Genomic DNA, 22,960 nt, shown 5'->3' with positions numbered 1-22,960 from the left:
CTATTGACATGTCAGTATTTTGTAATCCGTATCCGTTCTGCAAATTTGCGGAACGGAATGCGGACCCATTGATTTCAATGGCCCCGCAAAAAATGCGGACAGCACTCAGTGTGGTGTCCACATCCGCTGTTCTGTTCTATTATGCGGATCTGCAAAAAAATATATATATATATACACATAATAGAGCTTGTCCTACTATTATCCGCAAAATGCGGTCCGTAGTCCCATTGTAATCAATGCGTCCTCAAAAATGCGGATGAATGCATCAATATATCATCCACAATTGCGGATCCATTTCCAGGAAATGGGGTACTAAAAAAGATTTTGTTTTCTAGCAACATATATTTTTTTGCGTACAATTGGTAAAAACAGAAGGCTTTTGCAGAAACACGGATCCACAAAAAAAACTGAACAAATCTGGAAAAGAAAAATACTGACGTGTGAATGGACCCCAAGTCTGTGTACCTTATGCCAAGTGGAAATCACAGAACTAGTCACTGAATGGTTAAGCACGAGTTGATCTTTCGGCTGCGCCGTTCTAATCTGATGAGGGAGGGGGGCTGTAGATGGAGAGAATCTCATTATGACCTCCATAATACAGACAGATCAGGAATGGTGTATGCTAGGGCTGAGACTGGCCGTCCTCGCTTCCCTTCTGGTTCAGTGTGATAGGGAATTACAGACGATTGGCCATTTTCATGTGTGCTGTACGGATACATCCAAAGCAACATAACAGCAATTTCACTTTTTTCATGCAAAAATCCCCTAAGGTTCTCCATTAGCGCATACTGGAGGATAGGGTTAATATTACCCTGTATGGAGGAAGCAAGCTTTAAAGGAAGAGCTGCAGCGTTTCTCATGCCTCCTATTTTCTCAGCATAAGAAATGTGTCCGTTTCATGCCAATTACATCCACTGGGGCGTCACTTGTCATAAGGACACAACCAAGTCCCTCACGGAGTCAGTTGTGAAAAAAGACACTTGGAAACACCTTTCCTACATCTTATTAGCATCCTTAAAGGGCACCTGTCATCAGATTTGTACCTATGACACTGGCTGACCGGTTGCATGTGCTCTTGGCAGCTGAAGGCATCTGTATTAGTCCCATGTTGATATGTGTCCACACTGCTGAGAGAAATGAAGTTTTAATATATGCAAATGAGCCTCTAGGAGCAATGGGGGTGTTGTCATTGTAGAGAGAGCTGAGCCCATTGCTCCTATAAGCTCATTCGCATATATTAAAAATTGGATTACACTTACTGGTCATTTCCTTTTAATGAATCCTCCACGACGGCAGGGCATTCCTCCCCCCCTTTAATAATAATTTTTAAAAAATAGGGTATATGGAGTAAATATACCTGTCTGAGGCTAGTTTCACACTAGCGGCAAGGGACTCCAGCAGGCTGGTGAACGGCCTGTCGGGTCCGTCCTGCCGCTAGTGCACGCGTGCCGCCGGACTACCGCTCTGGCCCCATTGACTATAATGGGGGCAGGGCGGAGTTCCGAAATCCTAAAAGTGCCTGAATAGAAAAACACGGGGTTAACTTAGATTCTAGACACCAGGAATAGAACAGTTTCCAAACTTTAGAATACAACCTCTTTACTACTAGCCACCATGCCTTCATTCTTCTCTCCACCCAGTACTGCCTCCTGAGTGGTCCCATACCAAATGCCATGAGAAATGGCTTCTCCCCACCTGGAGGGACAGGAAGACACTGAGGTGGACTGGAGGAGGGCCTAATTTTACGCTTCCTGTCCCTACCTGGTTGGAGGAGGGTCATCTCTCATGGTACGCAGTCGTAGAGGATGAAATGGGAAAACATAACTTTTTTCAGTAATGCGGACACATATGAACATGTGTTCCCACATTGCCTTCAGCTGCCTATCCTCCAAATCTATCAGATCGTGGGGCGGTCCTACCACTGGGACCCCCCTGATCACAAGAAAAGGGGCTCTGTACACCCTGCAGCTCCCTGAATTGAACAGAGCGGCTGGTCGGGCATGCATGCAGCTGCTACATTTATTCCTATGAGAATTCTGTAGATAGGTGAGCTCTGTACGCCGATATCTCCGGAACTCCCATAGAAATGAACGGAGCAGAAGGGAGATTTTCCGACCATTTTAGGGCAGGGCTCTGCTGGGTAAAGAGCCCTCATTCTCATGTTCAGTGGGGGTCCCAGTGGTAGGACCTTCCCTGATCTGATAATTATCCCCTCTCCTGTAAAGATTAGTCTATGCAGTGCACATCGGTTGGCCCACGGTATCCCCCATGAACAGCGAATTGGGTGCTAGAACATTTTGTAGCCACAAGTAACATTTCTTGACTGCAAGTTTCAGCATTGTGCATCTGAGGCTTTGGGGCTGGGGGATTACGACCCAAATTAAAATTGCGATTTATGGAACATTTTACCCCTAAAAATCTAAATAATCATTAATTTTAATTGTTGGTTTTGCACTCATAGTTTACATTTGGAGTCAACAGGGGCAGCGGGGGGAAGCGGCCATAGGTGACGTGAGCGAAGGAGGGGAAAGAAGACTCCGTAGAGCAGCGCCGGTTGTAACCAGAATATTGTAGACAACAACTGGGACTTTCTTCTAAAGTGTCGTAAAAAGTAACTTCTACTATAACAATTAAAATCTTCAAATAGTCATATTTTGTGCTGGAAACCTGTAACCAGAATAATTGAAACAGGCAAAATGATGTCAGGAAAGTACAATCCAGGTAAACCGGCTTACTATTCTCTGCTGCCTGCTTGATGCCAGCATCATCTTCCTGTGCATCGGGAGACAAACCTATGATGTCAAACCTAAAACAAGAACATAGGTCATTAAGAAAAAGGCCACAGGTATTCAGTGTATTTGGACAGAAGACACTGTTTGCCCATCATTATTATTCCTAATACAATTGCAAACATCTCAAGTAAATGCAAAAATTAATATTATCCTGCCGAGCTGTGCTACTCGTAAAGCCTTGAGGAACCATTACATTTTATGTCATGTTGTATCCAGACAACACTAAGCCAGCTTTGCCCTGTGGACACTGCATTTTTAATTACATTGTCATTTAAAAATTAATTAGCGGGAAGCAGATATAGTCAAAGTCCCTTGGCAGAGTTGCAGCAGGGACATTACTACGACCTGTAATATGAAGAAATAGGGGGCTACAATCTGATAAACCCAAATGGAAACATACAAGGTATTAATGAAAAACAAATGTGATATAAAAGAGGTAACAAATTGTCATCTCACTGTCATTTAATTCATCTTCATTTGCTTCCTAAATGCAAAACTAAGCAATATTTTATAGCTATCGTTTTCGTTGCATAATTCCTACCACTGTGCCTCTGCAGAGTGTGCGCAAGTCCTTCACTTAGCTGGTGGTCCTGCTCAATCTGACTGAGCACTGGTCCTGCTTCAGAGCACTCTCTTTCTGCTCTCCCCCTTCTGTTTTTTTTTTTTTTAAATAGCAGCCGGGGGTGATGGGTGGAGATTGTATATGGTAGATGTATGTGGAGAGGGAGTAAAGAATCCAAGCAAGGCAGGAGACAGCTCATACAGGTTGCAGTTTGACAGCAGCATCCTGGACACAAAGGGGCACATTTATTAAGACTGGCGTTTTAGACGCTGGTCCTAATAAAGCCCTAAGCCGGCGGTGGTTTCACCGAAGATATGAAGAGATGCAGGCCTCTTCATACCTTCGGGGCATCCAGCACCAGTTCTAAATGCAAGACCGCTTCTGAGCCGTGTTACTATTTAGACCTACCGGCCCGTCCCCGTCCACAATTTTAGACATGGTGTGAGCGGGGAGAAGTCGCCACAATCTGCGCCTTAAATACATCTAATTTAGGCGTATTTCAGAATGATAAATGACCCCCATAGATTTCACATCAAGAGAAGGACATGTCCACAGGAAAAAAAAGTCTGAAATTAGGAGCAGGTTGTAAACGGACTTTCAAGGGGTCTGAAAATGAATGAAGGGGTGAAAATAGCAGCCAAACTTTTGCGTAACCTTTTTTTACTGAAGGAAGCCACTAACATATGTAAAACCATCTTTTTCCATATCAAAAAGGTGTCCACAGCCTTCGATTTTGTGTTGTCACATTCAGACAGCTATATATTTTATACTTTTCTGCCGATAGTCGTCTATTTAGGGGTACAAAACGTATTGATTAAAGGGGTTCAAGAGACAAAGAGCTGAATGAAATGAGGGGGGGGGGGGCACCTTTAGCACGTGACCACTGAGATCAGTGTTTGGCTACAGTGGTCGTATGAACAATGAATGGAGCGTGACTACTGCAGGCCCAGAGGGGATCAAAACACCGGCAACTGGGATGGCGGGACATTCAGAAGGGGAGCATGGAGGTTTTTTTCTCTTCATTTCAGCCTCCTGTTCTCTAGCAGCAGCCCTCTGTCAGACTCCTGCGATGATCATGCAGCCACAGCTCCTGTGATCACCATGACATAACTGTACATGACAAAGGGTTAATGCAAGCCAGTCCATGACATACATTTTCGGCACAACGGCTTAATGGGTTTATCTTTTTGTGACAGCAGACATTTCCGTCTATCTAATCCATTTACAGTGCTCACATTCAATTTATTATGTAGCAAAGCCAACCGCTGAAGAACATCACAGGGAGACCTTCAATGAGAATTACTACAAGAGGCGACAATGGGGAACATGTTCTTATATCTGGGCATTACCAAAACTGAAGAGTAACTTTAAATTCAAGGAAATTAAATTTAAATAACGAGATATTAGAAGCTTCAGGACCAGCTCTGAAGGAACTCCTCAATGACCCATATTCTGACATGTCACAGTGGCATGTGAGAAGAGGGCGACGGAACCCATTTATAAACTCCATAACTAGGAGGATTGCCAGTTTCTCCACTGCCATCACAAAATGTTAATGATTTATATTGCATTTTCATATAGATGATTTTATGGATATGCAACAGAGACTTAACAGTAACATTTTTCTATATAATGTGATCAGAGCATGCATAAATAAATAGCAATATAAACATCATAGGCAACACCTGTACTATTAAAATATAAAAATATTTTTCCAATACGGCAAATGACGTAACTGAAAATAAAGGGTTAAAATGGCAGATTCCCAATTTTTTCATCTCTTCTCTTACCCAAATTTTTTTTTATGAGATGTGATCAAAAAGTCACACAATCCAAAATGGTATCTATAAAAATTACACATCGTCCAGCAAAAAATTAGCCCCCACACAGCTCAGTAGATATAACCATAAAAAAAAAAAAAAATAAATAAAAAAAAGTTACGGGGGTCAGAATATGGGGATATAAAAAACTAAAAATTTTTTTTTCAAAGTTTGAATTTTTACACTATTTAGACATAAAAAAACCTATACATATGTGGTATCGTTGTAATCGTACTGACCAAGAGAATGAAGAGCACAGGTCAGTTTTGCCTTAAAGGAAACACCGTAGGAACAAAACCCATAAAATGGGGGAGAAATCAATTTTTTTTTCAAATTCCACACCATTTGAATTTTTTTTCCACCGTTTCCTAATATATTGTATGCCGTATTAAATAGAGGCATTAGAAAGTGCAACTTGTCCCACGAAAAATAGGCCCTCATATGGATATGGGAACTGAAAAATAAAAAAAAAGTTATGGCTCAAGGAAGATGGGGAAGAAAAATTAAAAACGCAAAAACAAATAAAGACCCTATGCAAGATGCTAAAACAACGTTCATGTGATATATTGCCCAAAACACGCTAATGGTAGAATATCCAGATTCTGGAACAGCCATGTGCTTCTTCTGTAGAGAGCCTAGAACCTAGACAGACCAAGGAAATGTCTCCAGTCACGAGACCATTTGTTTGGGTCACAGAGGCCTTGTGGTGCCGCAGGAGATTCTTTTGAAAACGTTTCTTCATGGCCAATGATGAACAGAATAAGGCCTCTTGCACACAACCATATGGCTTTTTCAGTATTTTGTGGTCCGCAAAAAATATGGATGACGTCCGTGTGCATTCAGTTTTTGTGGAACGGAACAGGTAGCCCCTGACAGAACAGTACTATCCTTGTCTGTTATGCGGACAATAATAAGACATGTTCTATCTTTGAACGGAAAAACGGAAATACAGAAACGGAAGGCATACGGAGTACCTTCCGTTTTTTTTTTTTCGGATCAATGGAAATGAATAGTTTCGTAGACTGAAAACTTCTTTGTGTGCAAGAGGCCTAAGCAAAGAAAATGTTCTACTGCTGGTTTGTCTGTAATGGTCTTTCCACATGGTCGGGTCAAGCTTCTATTGAGAACCTTTCCTCTGTGCAGGAGGAGGGTCAGATGTAATCTCTGTGCACAGAAGTCTAGTTATTGTCCCTTTTCTCAAAATATGCAAACCATTATCCAAACGTCAATGACACCAGAACCAGTTTAGCAAGCATAGGATGACCAAGAAACTCCTCAAAAAGAAAAGGACACGAGCCAAATACACACAGGTGAGGAACCGACGCTCTTCCTTTACGATAATAAGCTAAAGGGTCTTATACACCAGAAAAGCTAGTATAAGCATATACAGCATTGTCAGGCAGACGCGTCCTCTACGAGAGACTACAGAGTCACAGCCAAACTAACAGGGTGGCATATGGCAACACCTGCTAAGCTAGCCAAAAGAAAGGATCACTAAGATTTGGCCTACATTTGTATACGAGAGCTGGAAAACAAAGCTCCACTCATCGCGCTGTACGCAGCATCCACACAGTCTACGTGACATTCGAGAAAAGTCAACAGCACAGTCTTCTCTAATGTACAGAAACACATTATGTGGACGTCACAGAGGAGTGTGCCTTGCAAAAGCTCTCCCTTAGGCCTCTTGCACGTAAACGTTGTGCATCCGTTCCGTGCATTGGGGACCGCAATTTGCGGTCCCCAATGCACGGGCAACGTCCGTGCAACGGCCAGGATGGATTGAGACCCATCAAACTTGGGTCTGTGATCCATCCAACAAGTTCTATTTTTTGGCGGTGCAGAGGCACGAACAGAAACACCACGGAAGCACTCCGTAGTGCTTCCGATCAGTGCTTCCGTTCCGGGGCCCATGTTTTGCGGATTACAATACGGCCACGGGCACACAACGTTCATGTTCAAGAGGCCTTATAAGAGAACAGAAAGCCATGGCGGAATTGGCACAATCCTGTATTATACAGATGCTCAAAGGTGAACATGAATCGTCACAGTAATCTGAATTAGTAGGGTTTAGGCCCCATGCACACCACTATATTTTTGGTTCACATCTAATCTGCAAAAAATGACCCATTCTTTTTAACAGGGTCGCAAAACTGTGGACAGCGCACCAAGAAAAAAAAAAGATAGAGCAGGACCTATTCTTGTCACAGCCGGAGTCGGTGTTTTGTGGATCCGCGATTTGCAGACCCCAAAACGGTTGTGTGCATGGGGCCTTAGTCTCAGGGTCTGATGACCCAACAGCAGAACACAGACCGTCGCCCATGGGCGGACTTGCCATAGACTCTACAGAGAAATATCCTGGTGGGCCGATTCCCAGAAGGCCAGCTAAGCCCTCCAGCTGGATACATAATCTGATGCTCTCAGTATTAAAGGGAACCTGTCACCGGGATTTTGGGTATAGAGCTGAGGACATGGGTTGCTAGATGGCCCCTAGCACATCCGCAATACCCAGTTCCCATATCTCTGTGTGCTTTTATTGTGTAAAAAAAAAAAAAAAAAAAGATTTGATACATATGCAAATTAACCTGAGATGAGTCAGAGCTTGAAAATATGACTCTTCTCTGGTCACACAAGTAAGATATTACTCTTATGTTAATTTGCATATGTATCAAATCTTATTTATTTTTTTTACACAATAAAGCACAGAGAGCTATGGGAACTGGGTATTGCGGATGTGCTAGCGGCCATACCTCAGCTCTATACACAAAATCCCGGTGACAGGTTCCCTTTAACTAATGTAGGAGCATCAGGACCCGTCTAAAACATAGGGCCACTTTAAGGCTTTTTCCAGGGCCACTTTAGGTTCCCAGTCCACCCATGCCGTCGTCTACATTATGCTGCCTGACTCGCAGAACAAGTATTTGATTTCCCCTCCTCTTTTCTGCTCAATCTTTCGATCAGATCTGCTAGTAAAAAGTAAATGATTAAAACTGCTGCTTAGGTCATTCTCACATATACAAGGCCTATAAGTGTAATCCTAGACAGGAAAGACGCATAATACTGAATTATACACCGCATTACTTACCAGGATGGCATTGCCATGTTCATATTCAGTGAAACTGGCATGATGGGCCTAAAATTAGAAATTGGCAGTTACACAGACTACAAAACAATTACCGTAAGTTTCTACATGTTTAGTCTAGGTTATCGGCAGTTAACTCTCTAATGCTTAAAGGGGCCCGTCACTTCTCCTGACTGGTCTGTTTTAGTAATTACTTACATCCCCATGTAATAACAGTTTTGGAGCATCTATCCTTATGACGGTGTTGTGCCATTCCTTTATTATTCCTTCTAGAAGTTAAGAACAGATTGCCAGCAATTTGCAATAAAGCTCAATCTGGTTTTCACCAGTTGGGGGGAGTGTCCCTGCCCAGTATGACACTATCCAATTGGTACTGCCAGTGTCAGACTGTGCAGGGACACACCCCCAACTGGTCACACCCATCTGGACCTTTACTGAAACTGCTGGCAATTAATTTATAAATTCTAGACTTTATTCATAAGAATAGATGCTAATCAGGAGAGATGACAGGTCCAGTATTCAGCAACCTGAACAATGGCATTATAGCACAAGCACCGATGTAATTGTGACATCATGGCAGATAAACCGGAGCTGAAGAGAAAACGTAGGCTCCATTATTTCTCCATAAAAGGATAGTACAAAATCTGTAGTATATCTTATTAAAGAGAAATCTTCAAACTTCACTTATCAGATGCTTCTTCTCCTCCCTACTTCTACATAGTCTCAACGCTAATTATCAGCTCACTGAGGGATCATGTTACAGCTGCTGCCCTGACTATGGAGAGGGAGGGGAGAAGAGAGGAGCTCCAGTGAGAGAGACAGAGATGCTGCTGTTTCCAGTAAATGTTTTACTACTACACCCCAGTGCTGGATGCACGACTATACTGCTCAGCACTGCTGTACAATCTCCTCCACGCTGCTGCTTATAAGGTTGTGCTGAGGAGAGACAGGGGAGCAGGATCTCCTCTTCTCTCCACCCATCAGCCCAGGGAAAACTGGGAATTAGAGGTAGAGCCTACAAAGGAGTAACCTTGTAATGAATGCAGGATACAAGTCATGTAATGGCCAGATACAGCGTCATCTCTATCTACACATACAACAGTTACATTTTAACTGGCAGCAATATCGACGGCAGGTCTGACCACACAAGATTACAGCTACAAAACAAAAAAAATTATGTTTTGGAACAAGTATTGAGATGAGTCTAGATTATAAAAAAAAAAAAAAAATTTAAATAATAAAAAAAAAAAAAAAATATTTGGGGGAATAATCTATCAAATTCACACAGATTACACTTACGCATGGGGACAGATATACTTCACATGGGGACTTCTGATGCTTGCCATAGCTTCGGCCCAGCCATGCCTGATGGCAGGAAAGAAAACATGAATACATGGTCCATACAAGACTGGATGCTTAGCACCTCGATACGAAGCGGATACAGGAGCACTCCAGCCTCCCGGCATATTACATGAGCGTTTGGTATCACTCTATGCTCCGAGATTGTTCTAAAGAATAAAGGCTCATTTACCTGCAGCGACCGAACAGGCAATTATTGGGAAGGGATTGTTCCTTCCCGATAATGGCCCGCTCATCAGCACAGGAAAGAGCTGCATTTACATGCAGTAATCTCCACCACGGTATTGGCACTAGTGATGCCACATGGCTGCATTGTTTCTAAATAATCGTTTCTGGCCAGTAAATTGTGCAGTGTGAACAGGGCTCTGCTGCAGCGATGATTTAGGTGTCCGCAAGAACAATCATTGACATGGGAACGAACATCGTTCCTGATAATCAGCCCGAAAATTGTCCAGTGTAAACCCGCCATGAGGCTTTTAGAGCAATCAGTGCATGTCTGTAGGCCAAGGGCTTCACATGCCCATCTGGCGTTGGCGAAACGTACCAGCAGCCGTACTGGTCATCAAAGCTAAACTGGTTACTAATACTAAAGTAAATTGCAGGGGCCAATTCTGCAAACTCTTCTACACTATGCTGAACTGTTCGGTAGAGAAAACATTTGTCTTTCCTATTTCACTGTATGGCGGTACTTAGAGTAAATAAAGTCAAATCTATGACGGCTATTAAGGCTGCCCGACACTTCACCAGCACAAGTCTAATAAACTGCTCTTGCCCTCAGGCACATTGCTGAACCACATTCCTCACTGACTCTCGGAGGAGTCCCTACTTGTGTGTAGACAGATACATTATACATACCCGGTATCTCCAAGCCCGTGCAGGAATATTACCTGCAAAAAAAACACAAGAGTACGGGGTTAATACACATAAAAAGACAATTCTGTAGCACCACTGACCCGATGGGCACACATGACGAGTTAACATGGTAACCCGACGCCAGCACATTAGACAGGTTAACTATAAAGTCCAAGGTTTGATGGCAGCTGCAGTCACGTGTGCAACAAGGCCTGAGAGACGGCGGAGCAGGCAGCTCTGAAGCTGCAAATCACTAAATTCTGCGCAGCACAGAACATGAAATGTGAACACAAAAAAAACTAGTCATCCAGGAACGGTGCAAGGTGCGTTCTGGATCACGTGACGGGTCCGATCCAGACTCAGCACAAGGTTGCCCCCTCTATAGTGAAACACATCATTCACAAGTGCATGCCCGCCGTCCGCTGCAATCAACCACAAGGAAAATGGCTACTTTTCCCTCTAGGATAGAGACTGTGTTCAATCAGGTCCACAGCAACCTCATCAGTCTTCTCATCATGCTGGACCGGGACGGGTCTCTAAATCTGGCTATACACGTTCCTCATGATCCCACCATGCACATGCATACTCGGCTGTGCTCCCAACAGGGAGAGGGGAATAGACTGCTCAAATCCAACATGACCAATCCTTCTATTCCAGATCAGCCGAACCCTGCTGATATTGGTGGGATTGGCTGGCCCTATAGTGGGTAAGGGGTGTGCCTCCTGTATTAGGGGGTATTCACGCGCTGCAGAAAGTTCTGCAACTGAAAATCAGTTCCATTCATTTGAATAGGGGGCAAGCACATGGATTTCTGCAAGCTCCATTCGGGTGAACAGGTTTTGAGTTGCAGAAATTTCTGCAATAAAATCTGCATTGTGTGAAGGCCCCATTATACAGGGGACACACCCCTTACCCATTATAGGGGGCGGCCGATCCCACCAATAGCAGCGGGCTTGCCTGACGTCCGATCTGTACACTATGTCCTTTGCCTTAAAGGACATATAAAAAAAGAATGATGCCATGAAGCTTGAACCTGGATGTGGGAACCAGTCACCGACCTCCGCGCGGCACTGCCTCCTAACAGGATGACTGCAGTGTGGTAGAGGAGGACGAGTGGCAGGACGCAAGGCGCATGACTCTGGTTACAACTCAATTATTGATGGCCCTGGAAAGTAGAACACATTGTCCTCGGCACAGCAGATACTGTCCTGGTCTCCAATCTTCTGCAAAGTAATAAAACCGTAAAAACATAAAATCCGGGCTGCCGTATAAAACATGCTACTTACATGTAGGAGGAGAAGAAAGCATATCAACATCGGTGTGATTATCCAAGCATGTAGCTGATATACCGTAAATAGGGGGGGGGGGAAATACTGCAATATAACCTCACTGGCGAGCGCGGCGTCATACTGGGCCAGACTGGTGCGGATGGGAGTAGTAGGCTTTAGGCTAGGTTCACAAATGCAGCACATTTTTCAATTTCTTTTCTAGTATAATGGGGGCCACCAAAAGAGTCCAGTGGACCCCATGGCTTATAATGGGGCCCGCGGGTTCTTCCAGAAAAAATGCTGCAGCGTGCAGTGGTGTTTTTTGCTGGAATGTGAGAAGGAGGCGTAACCTCCAGCATAGATAGGAATCTGGCCTAAGGCGGGAATCACACAAGCAGTTTTCGATGCAGTTTTTTGAGCCAAAGCCAAAAGTAGGTTAGGAGGAAACTAACAATATCAAAGTGAGGATCCTACTTCTCCTTCCTGGCGGATCCACTCCTGGCTTTGGCCTAAAAAGTCAAACTGCATGGACTCAAGGACACACAGTCCCTACGGTCCTGGGGGAATTTTGCCGCAGACACCGAAACAAAATTCTACACTGTGTCAGGCTCCCTTTGTTTTCAGTGGCAGGCAATGCTGCGGTTTGCGGGCCATGATTGCGCCAAGAAGGGACTAGTCCCTTTTTATCATCGTGCCCGGGCGGACACTGCTTGACGATGTGGTGGGTGTCCGCTCGCGGTTTAACACTATTTAACAGAACTAAGCCAGGAGCAGGACCGGGGTCGGCGAGAACGTTCCCTTACATAGCTGCAGGTCCGTACTGCACCATATGCTGCTAGGTGAGGAGATTCTCGTAGTAAAGCATGCAATCAAAAAGGTCATCCGAAATTCAAGGTGTCTCATTCAGAAATCCAAGGAAACAGAGGCGCAGCTTGGGCCCATAACAGCCAATGAATGCCTCACTACAGATCAGTATAATACCGCCATATGCTACAGCCCCAAGATAGCATAACAAGCAGACAGACAAGTCTAAACGCCATAAAACAGACTGTGCAGCGTCCTATCCATTCCCCTGCAAGACGGTGAGCACCAGAAAACACAGGAACCGTCACGTATGTACACATGACGACATTCCTGGGGGGGGGGCGATGACACCCGCGAGTCTTCAGGGTGGGGCGGGTACAGGTTATAGATTCACGAGAATAGTCACATCGTACTCTTACAGCAGTGGTCTGCTGCCTGAGGCTCTCAGGAAGAAGTACCAGAGGGGAGGGGACGCTGGGAGTTGTAGTCTTCAGACTGAGGCAGTCAGAATTCTGATATTTAGGCCGCATGCGCACGACCGTATTGGTTTGGCGGTCCCCAAAACACGGATCCTGGCAGTGTGCATTCTGCAATTATTTTCTCTCGTCTGTATCCATACAAGAACAGGACATGTTCTATCTTTTTGGCGGGCTGACAGAACGGACATACGGGCGCACTGTCCGCATCTTTTGCAGCCCCATTGAAATGAACGGGTCCGCACCGAACATGCGGTCATGTGGATGAGACCTTCGCATAAGGTGCAGAGCGTCTACACATATTCTGTACAACTGCCTCACGTGCCAGCAATGAAAGGGTCAATTTTCACACTGGCCTCATTCACATGACTGTCTGAGCGTCCATCCGCAGGACGGCACACGGACGCTTCAGTGCGCATCCCGATTTATTCTCACTCCACTAATGGGCCACTAAACCTGACCAGAACATGCAGAGGACACGGATCCACGGAAAATCGTGAACAGCGCCACTGACATTTATAGGTTGGAGTGACGTCCGTTTTTAAAGTGGACGACTGGCATTAGAAAAACAGTTGTGTGAATAAGCCCTAAGACGTGGTAATAGCAAACTGTATACACATCACATAAAGAGAAGTTACAGAAAATACAATATATATATATATATATATATATATATATATATACACATACAATAAGACAACACACAGTAGGACATAAAAGACAGTATCAGACAGCTGCAGTGTGATTGCAGCTCTGAAGTACACGCAGGGTCCCCTGCAGTCACACGGGGCAGGTGCGGCGGGGTGGAGAGAGAAGTCAGGCAGGACAGTGACCTACAGAGGAGGGGCTCACACTTCACTCACCGCGGCCGTGGCCTTGCGGGCGGCGGGCACTATGGCAGGCAGAGGTGCGGACATGTTATTGCCGCACATACACCGGGTCTGCACGGAGCCGTCCTGCGGTGCCGGGATCCTGGGCTGTACACGGCTGCGCCGCCCTTATCCTGCAATAACCCGGAGCTAAGCCGCGCGGATGGGGGCGTGTCGCTATCGTCAGAATTTCCAGGATAGACACGCCCCGTCTTCACCAGCCAATAAGCGGACGAACATAACCCCGAACTATAAGGAGTGGGCGGGGAAGAGGGGGCGTTACCTCAACTCACGACTGCCTTCCATTGGACAGAAAGTCTCTGTAGGCGGGGATAAAATGGGCCACATTCGACCTTTCGGGTAATTTTTTTTTATTTTTTGTGGGGAAGTGAGGAGGCGGGCTCGTCAGTGACGTCAGCAGACAAGAAGAGGCCAGCGTGTGGTGTGCGTGGCCGGTGTAGTCTTGTGATGCGCCGCTCTGTGCTCCCTACACAACTGAGGAGCGTTCAAGTACTTGCAGGGGTCTTACAAATTTCTTGAAGACTTGCCTGAGGATGCTGCCTTTTGGGGGCGCACCAAATACTGCACGCGGTTTTTGCAACAACATCTACGTTTATGCTGCGTTTTTCCTTGTGGGTTCACACTAGCGTAGGGATCTCAGTTATGGCTTTCCGTTAGAACATGGTTATAGCGGAATCCATGAAAGGACGGATCTGTTCTTCTGCCCATAGATTTGTATTATGACGGAATGCAAAACGGATGCCTTTAAAAGAATGTTAGGCTACTTTCTCGTGCTTTTTTCCATTGGGGGACACAGACCATGGGTATAGCTTAGAGGTATTAGTAGGAGGGACACTATGCAAATGAAAGAGCTCCTCCTCCTCGGGCTATACCCCCAGACTCCACCAGGAGGAACTCAGTCTTTGCTTAGTGTCTGGTGAAGGAGGTTGACACTCTCTGATTCTACTCCTTTTTGTTATTTTTATTCTAGATGGGGACACAGGTCGGCATGGCGCCTTCCTGGTCCCCCGTGGAGTGCCCGCCGCCGTCTTTGGGACGTTGCCTGGCTGCCTCCATTTCCCCCCAAGAAGATAAGTGGATCCGGGCTCGACCTGTTAGCTCCGGCATCCCACCAGCTGCTGGGACGCCTGCTGCCTACCCTCCTCCAGAGCACTGTTCTCCTGGATTGGAGTCAGAAGTCTGAAGAGGCGCATCCCTGCTGGTCTGGACATCGAGGGAGCATGCTGAGCAGATAAGTGTTGCACAATCCCTCCCCCTCCCTCTGTGTCTATTTGTCTGTGGCTGCCTGGGTGAGCTTGAAGAAGGATCCTGATGGGGCACTTTCTTCATTTTGGCACTGGAGTACTGGCATCTCTTCCCCTTAAACTGTGGGCTTCAGCGCTTCTCTCGTCGGGCCTTGGCTGCTGCGCTCCCTCAGCGCCCGCCGGCAGGCCGCTCCTCCACGTGGTGCGCTTATTTTCGCGCATATTTTCGCGCGCGCGCTTATTTTTCGCGCGCGCTTATTTTTCGCGCGCGCGCTTTTGGCGCCATAATGACGCGTTAGGGGAGGCGGAGCCTCGGCATGCCGCTCTGACTCTCCTTACACCGGAGACTGTTTGCTCATGGCCGTGCAGCTCCTCATCACTCTACTCCGTTTTGTGCCAGGCAAGCTGGTAGCTCAGTGGTACTGCTGCTGTTGCCCCATGTCCAGGCTTTCTGAGTTCAAAGCCCCTTTCAGCCTTCAAAAATTGTTTATATTATTCTAGATGGGGACACAGGTCGGCATGGCGCCTTCCTGGTCCCCCGTGGAATGCCCGCTGCCGTCCTTGGACGCTGCCTGGCTGCCTCCATTGCCCCCCAAAGAAGACAAGTGGATCCGGGCTCGACCTGCAGCTCCGGTATCCCACCAGCTACTGGGTCTCCTGCGGCCACCCTCCACCAGAACACTGCACTCCTGGACAAGGAGTCAGAAGCCTGATGAGGTGCATCCCTGCTGGTCCTGGAGTCGAGGGAGAAGTTCTGCAGGAGCAGATAAGTATTACCTGCATCCCTGCCTTACCCCCCTCCTCCACCCCTCCTCCACGTCCCTGGGGGCCTGCGGTCCCCGCTTGGGCATCTGCCATGTCCAGCGCGGCCGCTAAATTGGTCTTAGTCACCAAGGCAACCATGTCCTTTAATCCTGTGGCGCTAACGACTCCATCTCTCTCAGTGGTCCCCACAGTGGGTGACTGACTACGAAGAGGCAGCGTGAGCGGCAGCATCCCACCTCGGATGTCTCTGTCTCTCCACCCCCCTCACCTCGCCGGTGGCGCTTGCGGACTGCTCTTCCCCCTCCCTAGGGAGAGTACTCCGAAGGAGAATTATCCGGCTCGGACGAGCCACGTCCTTTTTGGACTATAGGGCATTTTCAAATCCTGTGACGCCAACCACCTCTCTAAGTGGTTTTCCACAGAAGACGCCCGAATACTAACAGGGAGCGTGAGCCAGAGCCATCTCCCCCCCCCCCCCCCCCCTCGTCTAGAGGCGCGTTCGGGCGACTCTCCCCTCCCTTAGGGAGCGCAAGTCTGAAGGAGAATTTCCGGCTCTGATTAGGTCATGGAGCGGGACCCCTCGCCTAAGCTCTCCACCAGGGTGGCTGACTTAGTGGTGACTGTCCGAGACACCTTTATTCTCCAAGGGGATTCTCCTCCTTCCACTGGTCAGGAGTTCCCCCTTTTTCCGTCCAGGCAGTCGGAGACTACCATGTTCCCGGTCCATGAGGGATTTTTCCGCGGTCATGTCCAGGGCCTGGGGTGGTCTTAATAAGGTTCTCGACCACCCAGCGCATGAATATACTTTCCTTTCCCTGCTGACGGCGAGGAGAGGTGTCTCCTCCCCCTAAGGTGGATCCTCCGATGGCCGGATTAGCCAATTATGTGGCCCTTCCTGTCTTAGTCAGTTCCTCTTTCCAGGATGCTGTAGACAGACGCATAGACTCTCTTCCAGGTCCTTTTTTCGCTGGCAGCGCGTCCCTGTGACCTACCTTTCACTCAGCAGGGGTAGCCAGTGCTCTCTCGGTGTGGTTACAACACCACCACCAGGAACTGGCGGTACGAGATGCGGCTACTAACACACTGGAGTTGGTTCTCCAGATGTCTCAGGCTTCTAACATTCTTTGCGAAGCTTCTAGGGACATTGTTTCCCTCTTTGCCCGCAGGTTGGCCATCTCTGTCACTCAGCGCGAAGAGATCTGATTGAAGGTGTGGGACGCTGACGCCTCCACCAAGCGTTCCCTTGCTAATCTCCCCTTTAAGGTTTCCAGGCCTTGTGGGGATCAGCTGGACGAGTTCGTCTCTGCATGCCTTTTGCCGTTTCTCATCTGGTAGGCCGTCGCCTGCTTCCTCCGCCGGGGGTCTCAGGTCGCCCGCAAAGAGGCCTTCCTTTGCACCAGCCTTCCCGGCACTAGAGGGCCCAGTCAGCCCGCCCTGCTGCTCCTAGGCCTATCACATGTCCCGATTGCGGAATCCCACCATCGATTCCTGCGCTTCGCCATTATGGGTCGACACTGTCAGTTTGTCGCCCTTCCTTCGGGTTGGCGACCACCCCGCGGGTCCTTGCCACGGTCCTGGACCGCTCATGGCGCTTCTTCGTACCAGGGGCATTCCTTTGCTGCCCTGTCGGGACGATATCCGGATAGAGGCCCCCCTCTCTACCGCAGACCACGGACAGCGTCCGGATCACTGTTCAGACCCTGGAACGGTTCGGCTGCCTGGTAACTTTCCCAAACTCCTGCCTCTTCCCGTCCCAGAGGCTCTCCTTCCGGAGGGTGATTTTGGACACCTCGGCTGCCAAAGTATTCTACCAGCCTTCAAGTCCTCCCAGGTCCAGGGGGCAGTGTCGCATCTGCTGCGCTCCCCGTGCCTCTCCATTCGGGAATACTTGCAGGTCCTGGGTCTTATGGTAGCCTCTTTCGAGGCCTTTCCATATGCCCAGTTTCACACTCGCCTGGCGCAACAGGAGATCCTTTACCTTTCAGCGGGTTCGGGCAGTTCTCCCTTGGTGGCTGTTCCCAAAGAACCTGAGGTCGGGGAGTTCCTTTCTCGCATTCTCCTGGACGATCGCCGCCACCGATGCCAGCATCCTGGGTTGGGGGGGCGTTTTCCAGTCTCGCACGGTTCAAGGAATTTGGCCGGCGGCAGAGTCTCGCCTTCCAATCAACTTTCTGGAATTGAGGGCGATTTTTTTCCGCTCTCTCTCTCCTATTGGACCTCTCTCCTTGCGGGCCTCCCAGTGCGGGTTCAAACGGGCAATGCCGTGGCCGTGGCCTATATCGACCATCAGGACGGGACCCGCAGCCGGATGGTGATGCAGGAGGTGAAGTGAATTCTGACGTGGGCGGAGACTCACGTTCCGGTGTTGTCAGCAGTTTGCATTCCAGGAATGGACAACTGGACAGCGGACTTTCTAAGCCACAACACGGTGGATCCAAGCGAGTGGTCTCTGCATCCAGAAGGGTTCGAAGAAATCTGCCACAGATGGGACCGTCCGGATGTGGACTTAATGGCGTCCGGGTTCAACAACAAGATCCCAGTGGTCCTGGCTCGCGCCCGAGATCCGGAGGCGTACGGATGGATGCGCAGGTGTCTCCGTGGCAGGACTTCAGCCTCCTCTGTTTTCCTCTCCTGCTAAAGGGTCTACGCCAGTTCGAGGCGGAAGGGACTCCGACCGTTCTCATCACCCCAGAGTGGCCTCGCCGCGCGTGGTTTTTCGGACGTGGCTCGGTTGCTGGCGGACGCCCCATGGCCTCTTCCCGACGGACAGGACTTACTGTCTCAGGGCCCGTTCTTCCACCGGAATTTGCGGTCTCTTCGTTTACCGGCGTGACTGTTGAAACCGCCATCCTGATAAAGATGGGGTTCTCGGATTCAGTGGTTAGGACCATGATCAGTCCGGGGAAGTCTTCTTCCTCCCGGATTTACTATCGTACCTGGATGGCCTTCCTATCCTTTTTTGAGGGTTCGGGGTTCCCTCCCCTTCGGTTTTCCATCTTGATGGTACTGTCTTTTCTTCAGTCTGGGCTTGTGCAGGGACTGTCGCTTAGTTCCCTGTAAGGTCAGGTTTCGGCGCGGGCCGTCAGAGGTCCCTTGCTCTTAAGGGTCCGGTGGTGACCTTTCTTCGGGGGTGGCGCATTCGGTTCCCCGTATGTTCCCCCTTTGTCTCCTTGGGATCTCAATTTGGTTCTGCGCGCTCTGCAGTCGGCTCCCTTCGAGCCTTTGAGGAGGGTCTCTCTGACTGTTCTCATCTGGACTTCCTTGTGACCATAGCTTCTGATACAGCTACATAGCGTAGTGATTAAAGTTCTGGGCTATTATGCAGTGGCTGTGAGTTCACGTCCCATCACGAGCTTTTAGGTCAGACTGGTGTCGAAGCTGGCCGCTCTTTCCTGTCAGGAGCCTTAATGGTTTTCCTCCAGGATTAAGTTGTGCTCCGTCCAGTCCCCTTCTTTTTGCCCAGGGTGGTCTCTCCCTTCCGCCTTGATGAGGATCTTGTCCTGCCTTCCTTTTGTCCTTCTCCGGCTAACCCCAAGGAACGCACTCTGCATTCCCTGGATGTTGTACGGGTCCTGAAGGTGTGTCTCGCGGCTACTGCTTCCGTCCGCCGTTCTTGGTGCTCTGGATCTGCTTGGCTATTTCCGCGGCTTGTCACGCTTGTGGTGGAGTTCCCCCGGCTAGAATTGCCGCTCACTCTATTGGGGCGGAGGGGGCTTCCTGGGCAAGACGCAGTCGTGCCTCTGCGTCTCAGCTGTGTACGGCGGCCACCTGGTCGTCCTTGCATACCTTTGCAAATTTTTGTCAGTTGCATTCACTGGCTTCGGCTGATGCGGCTTTGGCCGCAGGGTTTTGCAGGCTGTGGTTCCTGTTTGACCGTTGGGGCGTTCCTCCTGGCGGTGCTGATATTTTTTCCCACCCCATGGACTGCTTTTGGACGTCCCATGGTCTGTGTCCCCCAATGGAAAAAAGCACGAGAAAAGGAGATTTTTGTGAAACTCACCTGTAAAATCTTTTTCTCGTCTTTTCCATTGGGGGACACAGCTCCCACCCATTATTCCTGTTGCAGGAGGGGTCTTTAGTTCAGTTTTTCTGTTTCTGGTTGGACCTTATGGCTTGGTCCGATGGTTTCCATGATTTTTTCTTGCTCCTTCTCCTACTGCTTGTGCAACGCCTGAGTTCCTCCTGGTGGAGTCTGGGGGTATAGCCCGAGGAGGAGGAGCTCTTTCATTTGCATAGTGTCCCTCCTACTAATACCTCTAAGCTATACCCATGGTCTGTGTCCCCCAATGGAAAAGACGAGAAAAAGATTTTACAGGTGAGTTTCACAAAAATCTCCTTTTCACACTGGCGTTTCTGGTTCCGCTTCTGAGATCCGTTTCAGGGCTCTCACAAGCGGACCAAAGCGGATCGGTTTAGCCCCAATGCATTCTGAATGGATAAGGATCCGCTCAGAATGCATCAGTTTGCCTCCGTTTAGCCTCCATTCCGCTCTGAAGGTGGACACGCGTTTTGATGTCCGTCTGACGAAACTGAGCCAAACGAATCCGTCCTGACTTAAAGTCAATGGGGACGGAGTTGTTTTCATTGACACAATAAGGTGCAATTGAAAATGGATTTGCCTCCCATTGACTTTCAATGTAAGTCAAAACAGATCCGTTTGTATAATCATGAACAAAAAAATGTATTATATTATTTTTGGTTCATGGTAATGCAAATGGATCCGTTCTGACTGGATACAATCGTCTGCATTATAGGTGCAGATACCAGACGGATCCGCACCCAATGCAGGTGTGAAAGTAGCCTCATCCGTTTAGGGCCGCTTGTGAGAGCCTTGAAACCGATCTCATAGGCGGACCCAGAAACGGCAGTGTGAAAGTCGACTTACACTAAAAGTCAATGGGGGACGGATCCGTTTTCAATTGCACCATATTGTGTCAGTGAAAACGGATCCGTCCCCATTGACTTACATACATTGTGTGTCAGGATCTGTTTGGCTCAGTTTCGTCAGACGGACATCAAAACGCTGCAAGCAGTATTTTGGTTTCCATCTCAAGAGCGGAACGGAGGCAAACTGATGCATTCTGAACGGATCCTTATCCATTCAGAATGCATTGGGGCTAAACTGATCCGTTTTGGGCCGCTTGTGAGAGCCCTGAAACAGATCTCACAAGCGGACCCAGAAACGCCAGTGTGAAAGTAGCCTAATACAAATGGATCCGTTCTGAACGGATGCAGACAATTGTGTTAGGCTACTTTCACATTAGCGTTCGGGGCTCCGCTTGTGAGTTCCGTTTGAAGGCTCTCACAAGCGGCCCCGAACGGATCGGTACTGCCCTAATGCATTCTGAGTGGATGCGGATCCGCTCAGAATGCATCAGTCTGGCACCGTTTGGCCTCTGCTCCGCTCAGCAGGCGGACACCTGAACGCTGCTTGCAGCGTTCGGGTGTCCGTCTGGCCGTGCGGAGGCAAATGGATCCGTCCAGACTTACAATGTAAGTCAATGGGGACGGATCAATTTGACACAATATGGCTCAATTTTCAAACGAATTCTGAATGGAGAGTAATCCGATCAGGATGCATCAGTTCAGTCTTTTTGCCTTTTCAGGACGGAGATAATACCGCAGCATGCTGCGCTTTTATCTCCGTCCAAAATTCCGGATCCGGCATTTTTTCCCATTGAAATGCATTAATCCGGCCCCGACTTCCGTCAAAACGGATCCGTTTTTGCGGTCTGCGCATGCTCAGACCGCAAAAAATGTGAAAAAAATAAATGCCGGATCAGTTTTTCCGAATGACACCGGAGAGACGGATCTGACATTTCAATGCATTTGTCAGATGGATCAGGATCCTGATCCGTCTGAAAAATGCCATCAGTTTGCATACGTTTTGATGGATCTGGCAGGCGGAATCCTCTGTTGCAAGTGTGAAACTACCCTTAGGACGGAATGCCTTACCCTAAGTTCACACCTGAGCGTTTTACAGCGCGTTCAAACGCGCTGTAAAACGCTCAACACGTGAAAACCAATGCTTCCCTATGGCCCTGGTTCACACTTGAGCGTTTTACAGCGCGTTTGAACGCGCTGTAAAACGCCCGACGCATAAACAAGTTCTTGAGCTTTTTCTTGGGCGTTTGTCGTGCGTTTGGCCCATAGACTCATTGGACAACACTGCAGTCAATCACACAAACGCGCGTCTACTATTGCAAAAAACGCGCGACAAATACGCGCGTAAAACGCGCGTCTCAGAAACGCTCAGGTCTGAACCCAGGGTAAAGGCTTTCGTTTTGCATTCTGTCTGGGTGTTTCATTATTTTCCGTTATAGCCATGTTATAACGGAATCCCTAACGCTAGTGTGAACCCACCCTTAGTGATGGCTTTCTGTTATAAGGATACTTTCACACTTGCGTTAAACTTTTCCATCCTAGGAGCTCAATACCGGAAAAAAACTCATCAGTTTTATCCCCATGCATTCTGAATGGAGAGCAATCCGTTCAGGATGTCCTCAGTTCAGTCACTGTACGGTTTTTGGACGGAGAAAATACCGCAGCATGCTGTGGTACTTTCTCCGTCTAAAATTCCGGAACAAATGCCGGATCCGGTTTTAAAAATAAAAAAGATAAATATCGCAGTGCGCATGCCCCGGCCAAGCTATGGATAGCGCAGGCGCCGGATCTAGCTGCAGAGAATGACGCAAAGGAAGAGCGGGGTGGGCAGAGGAAGAGGCTGGGGCGGGGATATGATGAAAAGAGGCAGAACAGCCTGGGCACCAACGAGGTGAACGCCGCCCCTGGGCACTTGCGAGCCCTAATTTACATATGAATAAAAGTTCATTTTTGCCTTGGGGGAACTTCACAAGAAAACATCAAAGGTACCATTAGAATCATAGACTGCTATGCTAGAGCGCTATGTAAGCGGTCTATAAGGTCACAATCTGGTGACAGACTCCCTTAAATTCTCCCGCCTGGTATGCTAATCAATAGCATCGGTACAGGGAGGAGGAGACTGCCCTGTTTCTCAATGGGCGTCTCCTTCTCCCTGGCTGTGACGC

The 22,960-nt window shown here is 48.1% G+C and overlaps 1 protein-coding gene across 1 annotated transcript in view; it reads right to left on the bottom strand.

The window, feature by feature from the left end:
• The window catches only part of LYPLA1 (lysophospholipase 1), a 28,212-nt gene extending 14,138 nt beyond the window's left edge, over positions 1–14,074 (bottom strand). The window contains exons 1-5 of the mRNA XM_044293463.1: positions 13,876–14,074; positions 10,468–10,499; positions 9,553–9,618; positions 8,257–8,304; positions 2,736–2,806 (exon numbers count right to left, since the gene is read on the bottom strand). Of these exons, the coding sequence (XP_044149398.1) occupies positions 2,736–2,806; positions 8,257–8,304; positions 9,553–9,618; positions 10,468–10,499; positions 13,876–13,944 (286 nt within the window). The 5' untranslated portion in view covers positions 13,945–14,074. The remainder of the gene's footprint in view (positions 1–2,735; positions 2,807–8,256; positions 8,305–9,552; positions 9,619–10,467; positions 10,500–13,875) is intronic.
• Between the last annotated feature and the right edge of the window lie 8,886 nt (positions 14,075–22,960).

The sequence above is a fragment of the Bufo gargarizans genome, chromosome 5 (assembly GCF_014858855.1).
Source record: "Bufo gargarizans isolate SCDJY-AF-19 chromosome 5, ASM1485885v1, whole genome shotgun sequence".
Lineage (NCBI taxonomy): Eukaryota > Metazoa > Chordata > Amphibia > Anura > Bufonidae > Bufo > Bufo gargarizans.
This window is presented reverse-complemented; position numbering and strand designations above follow the sequence as displayed.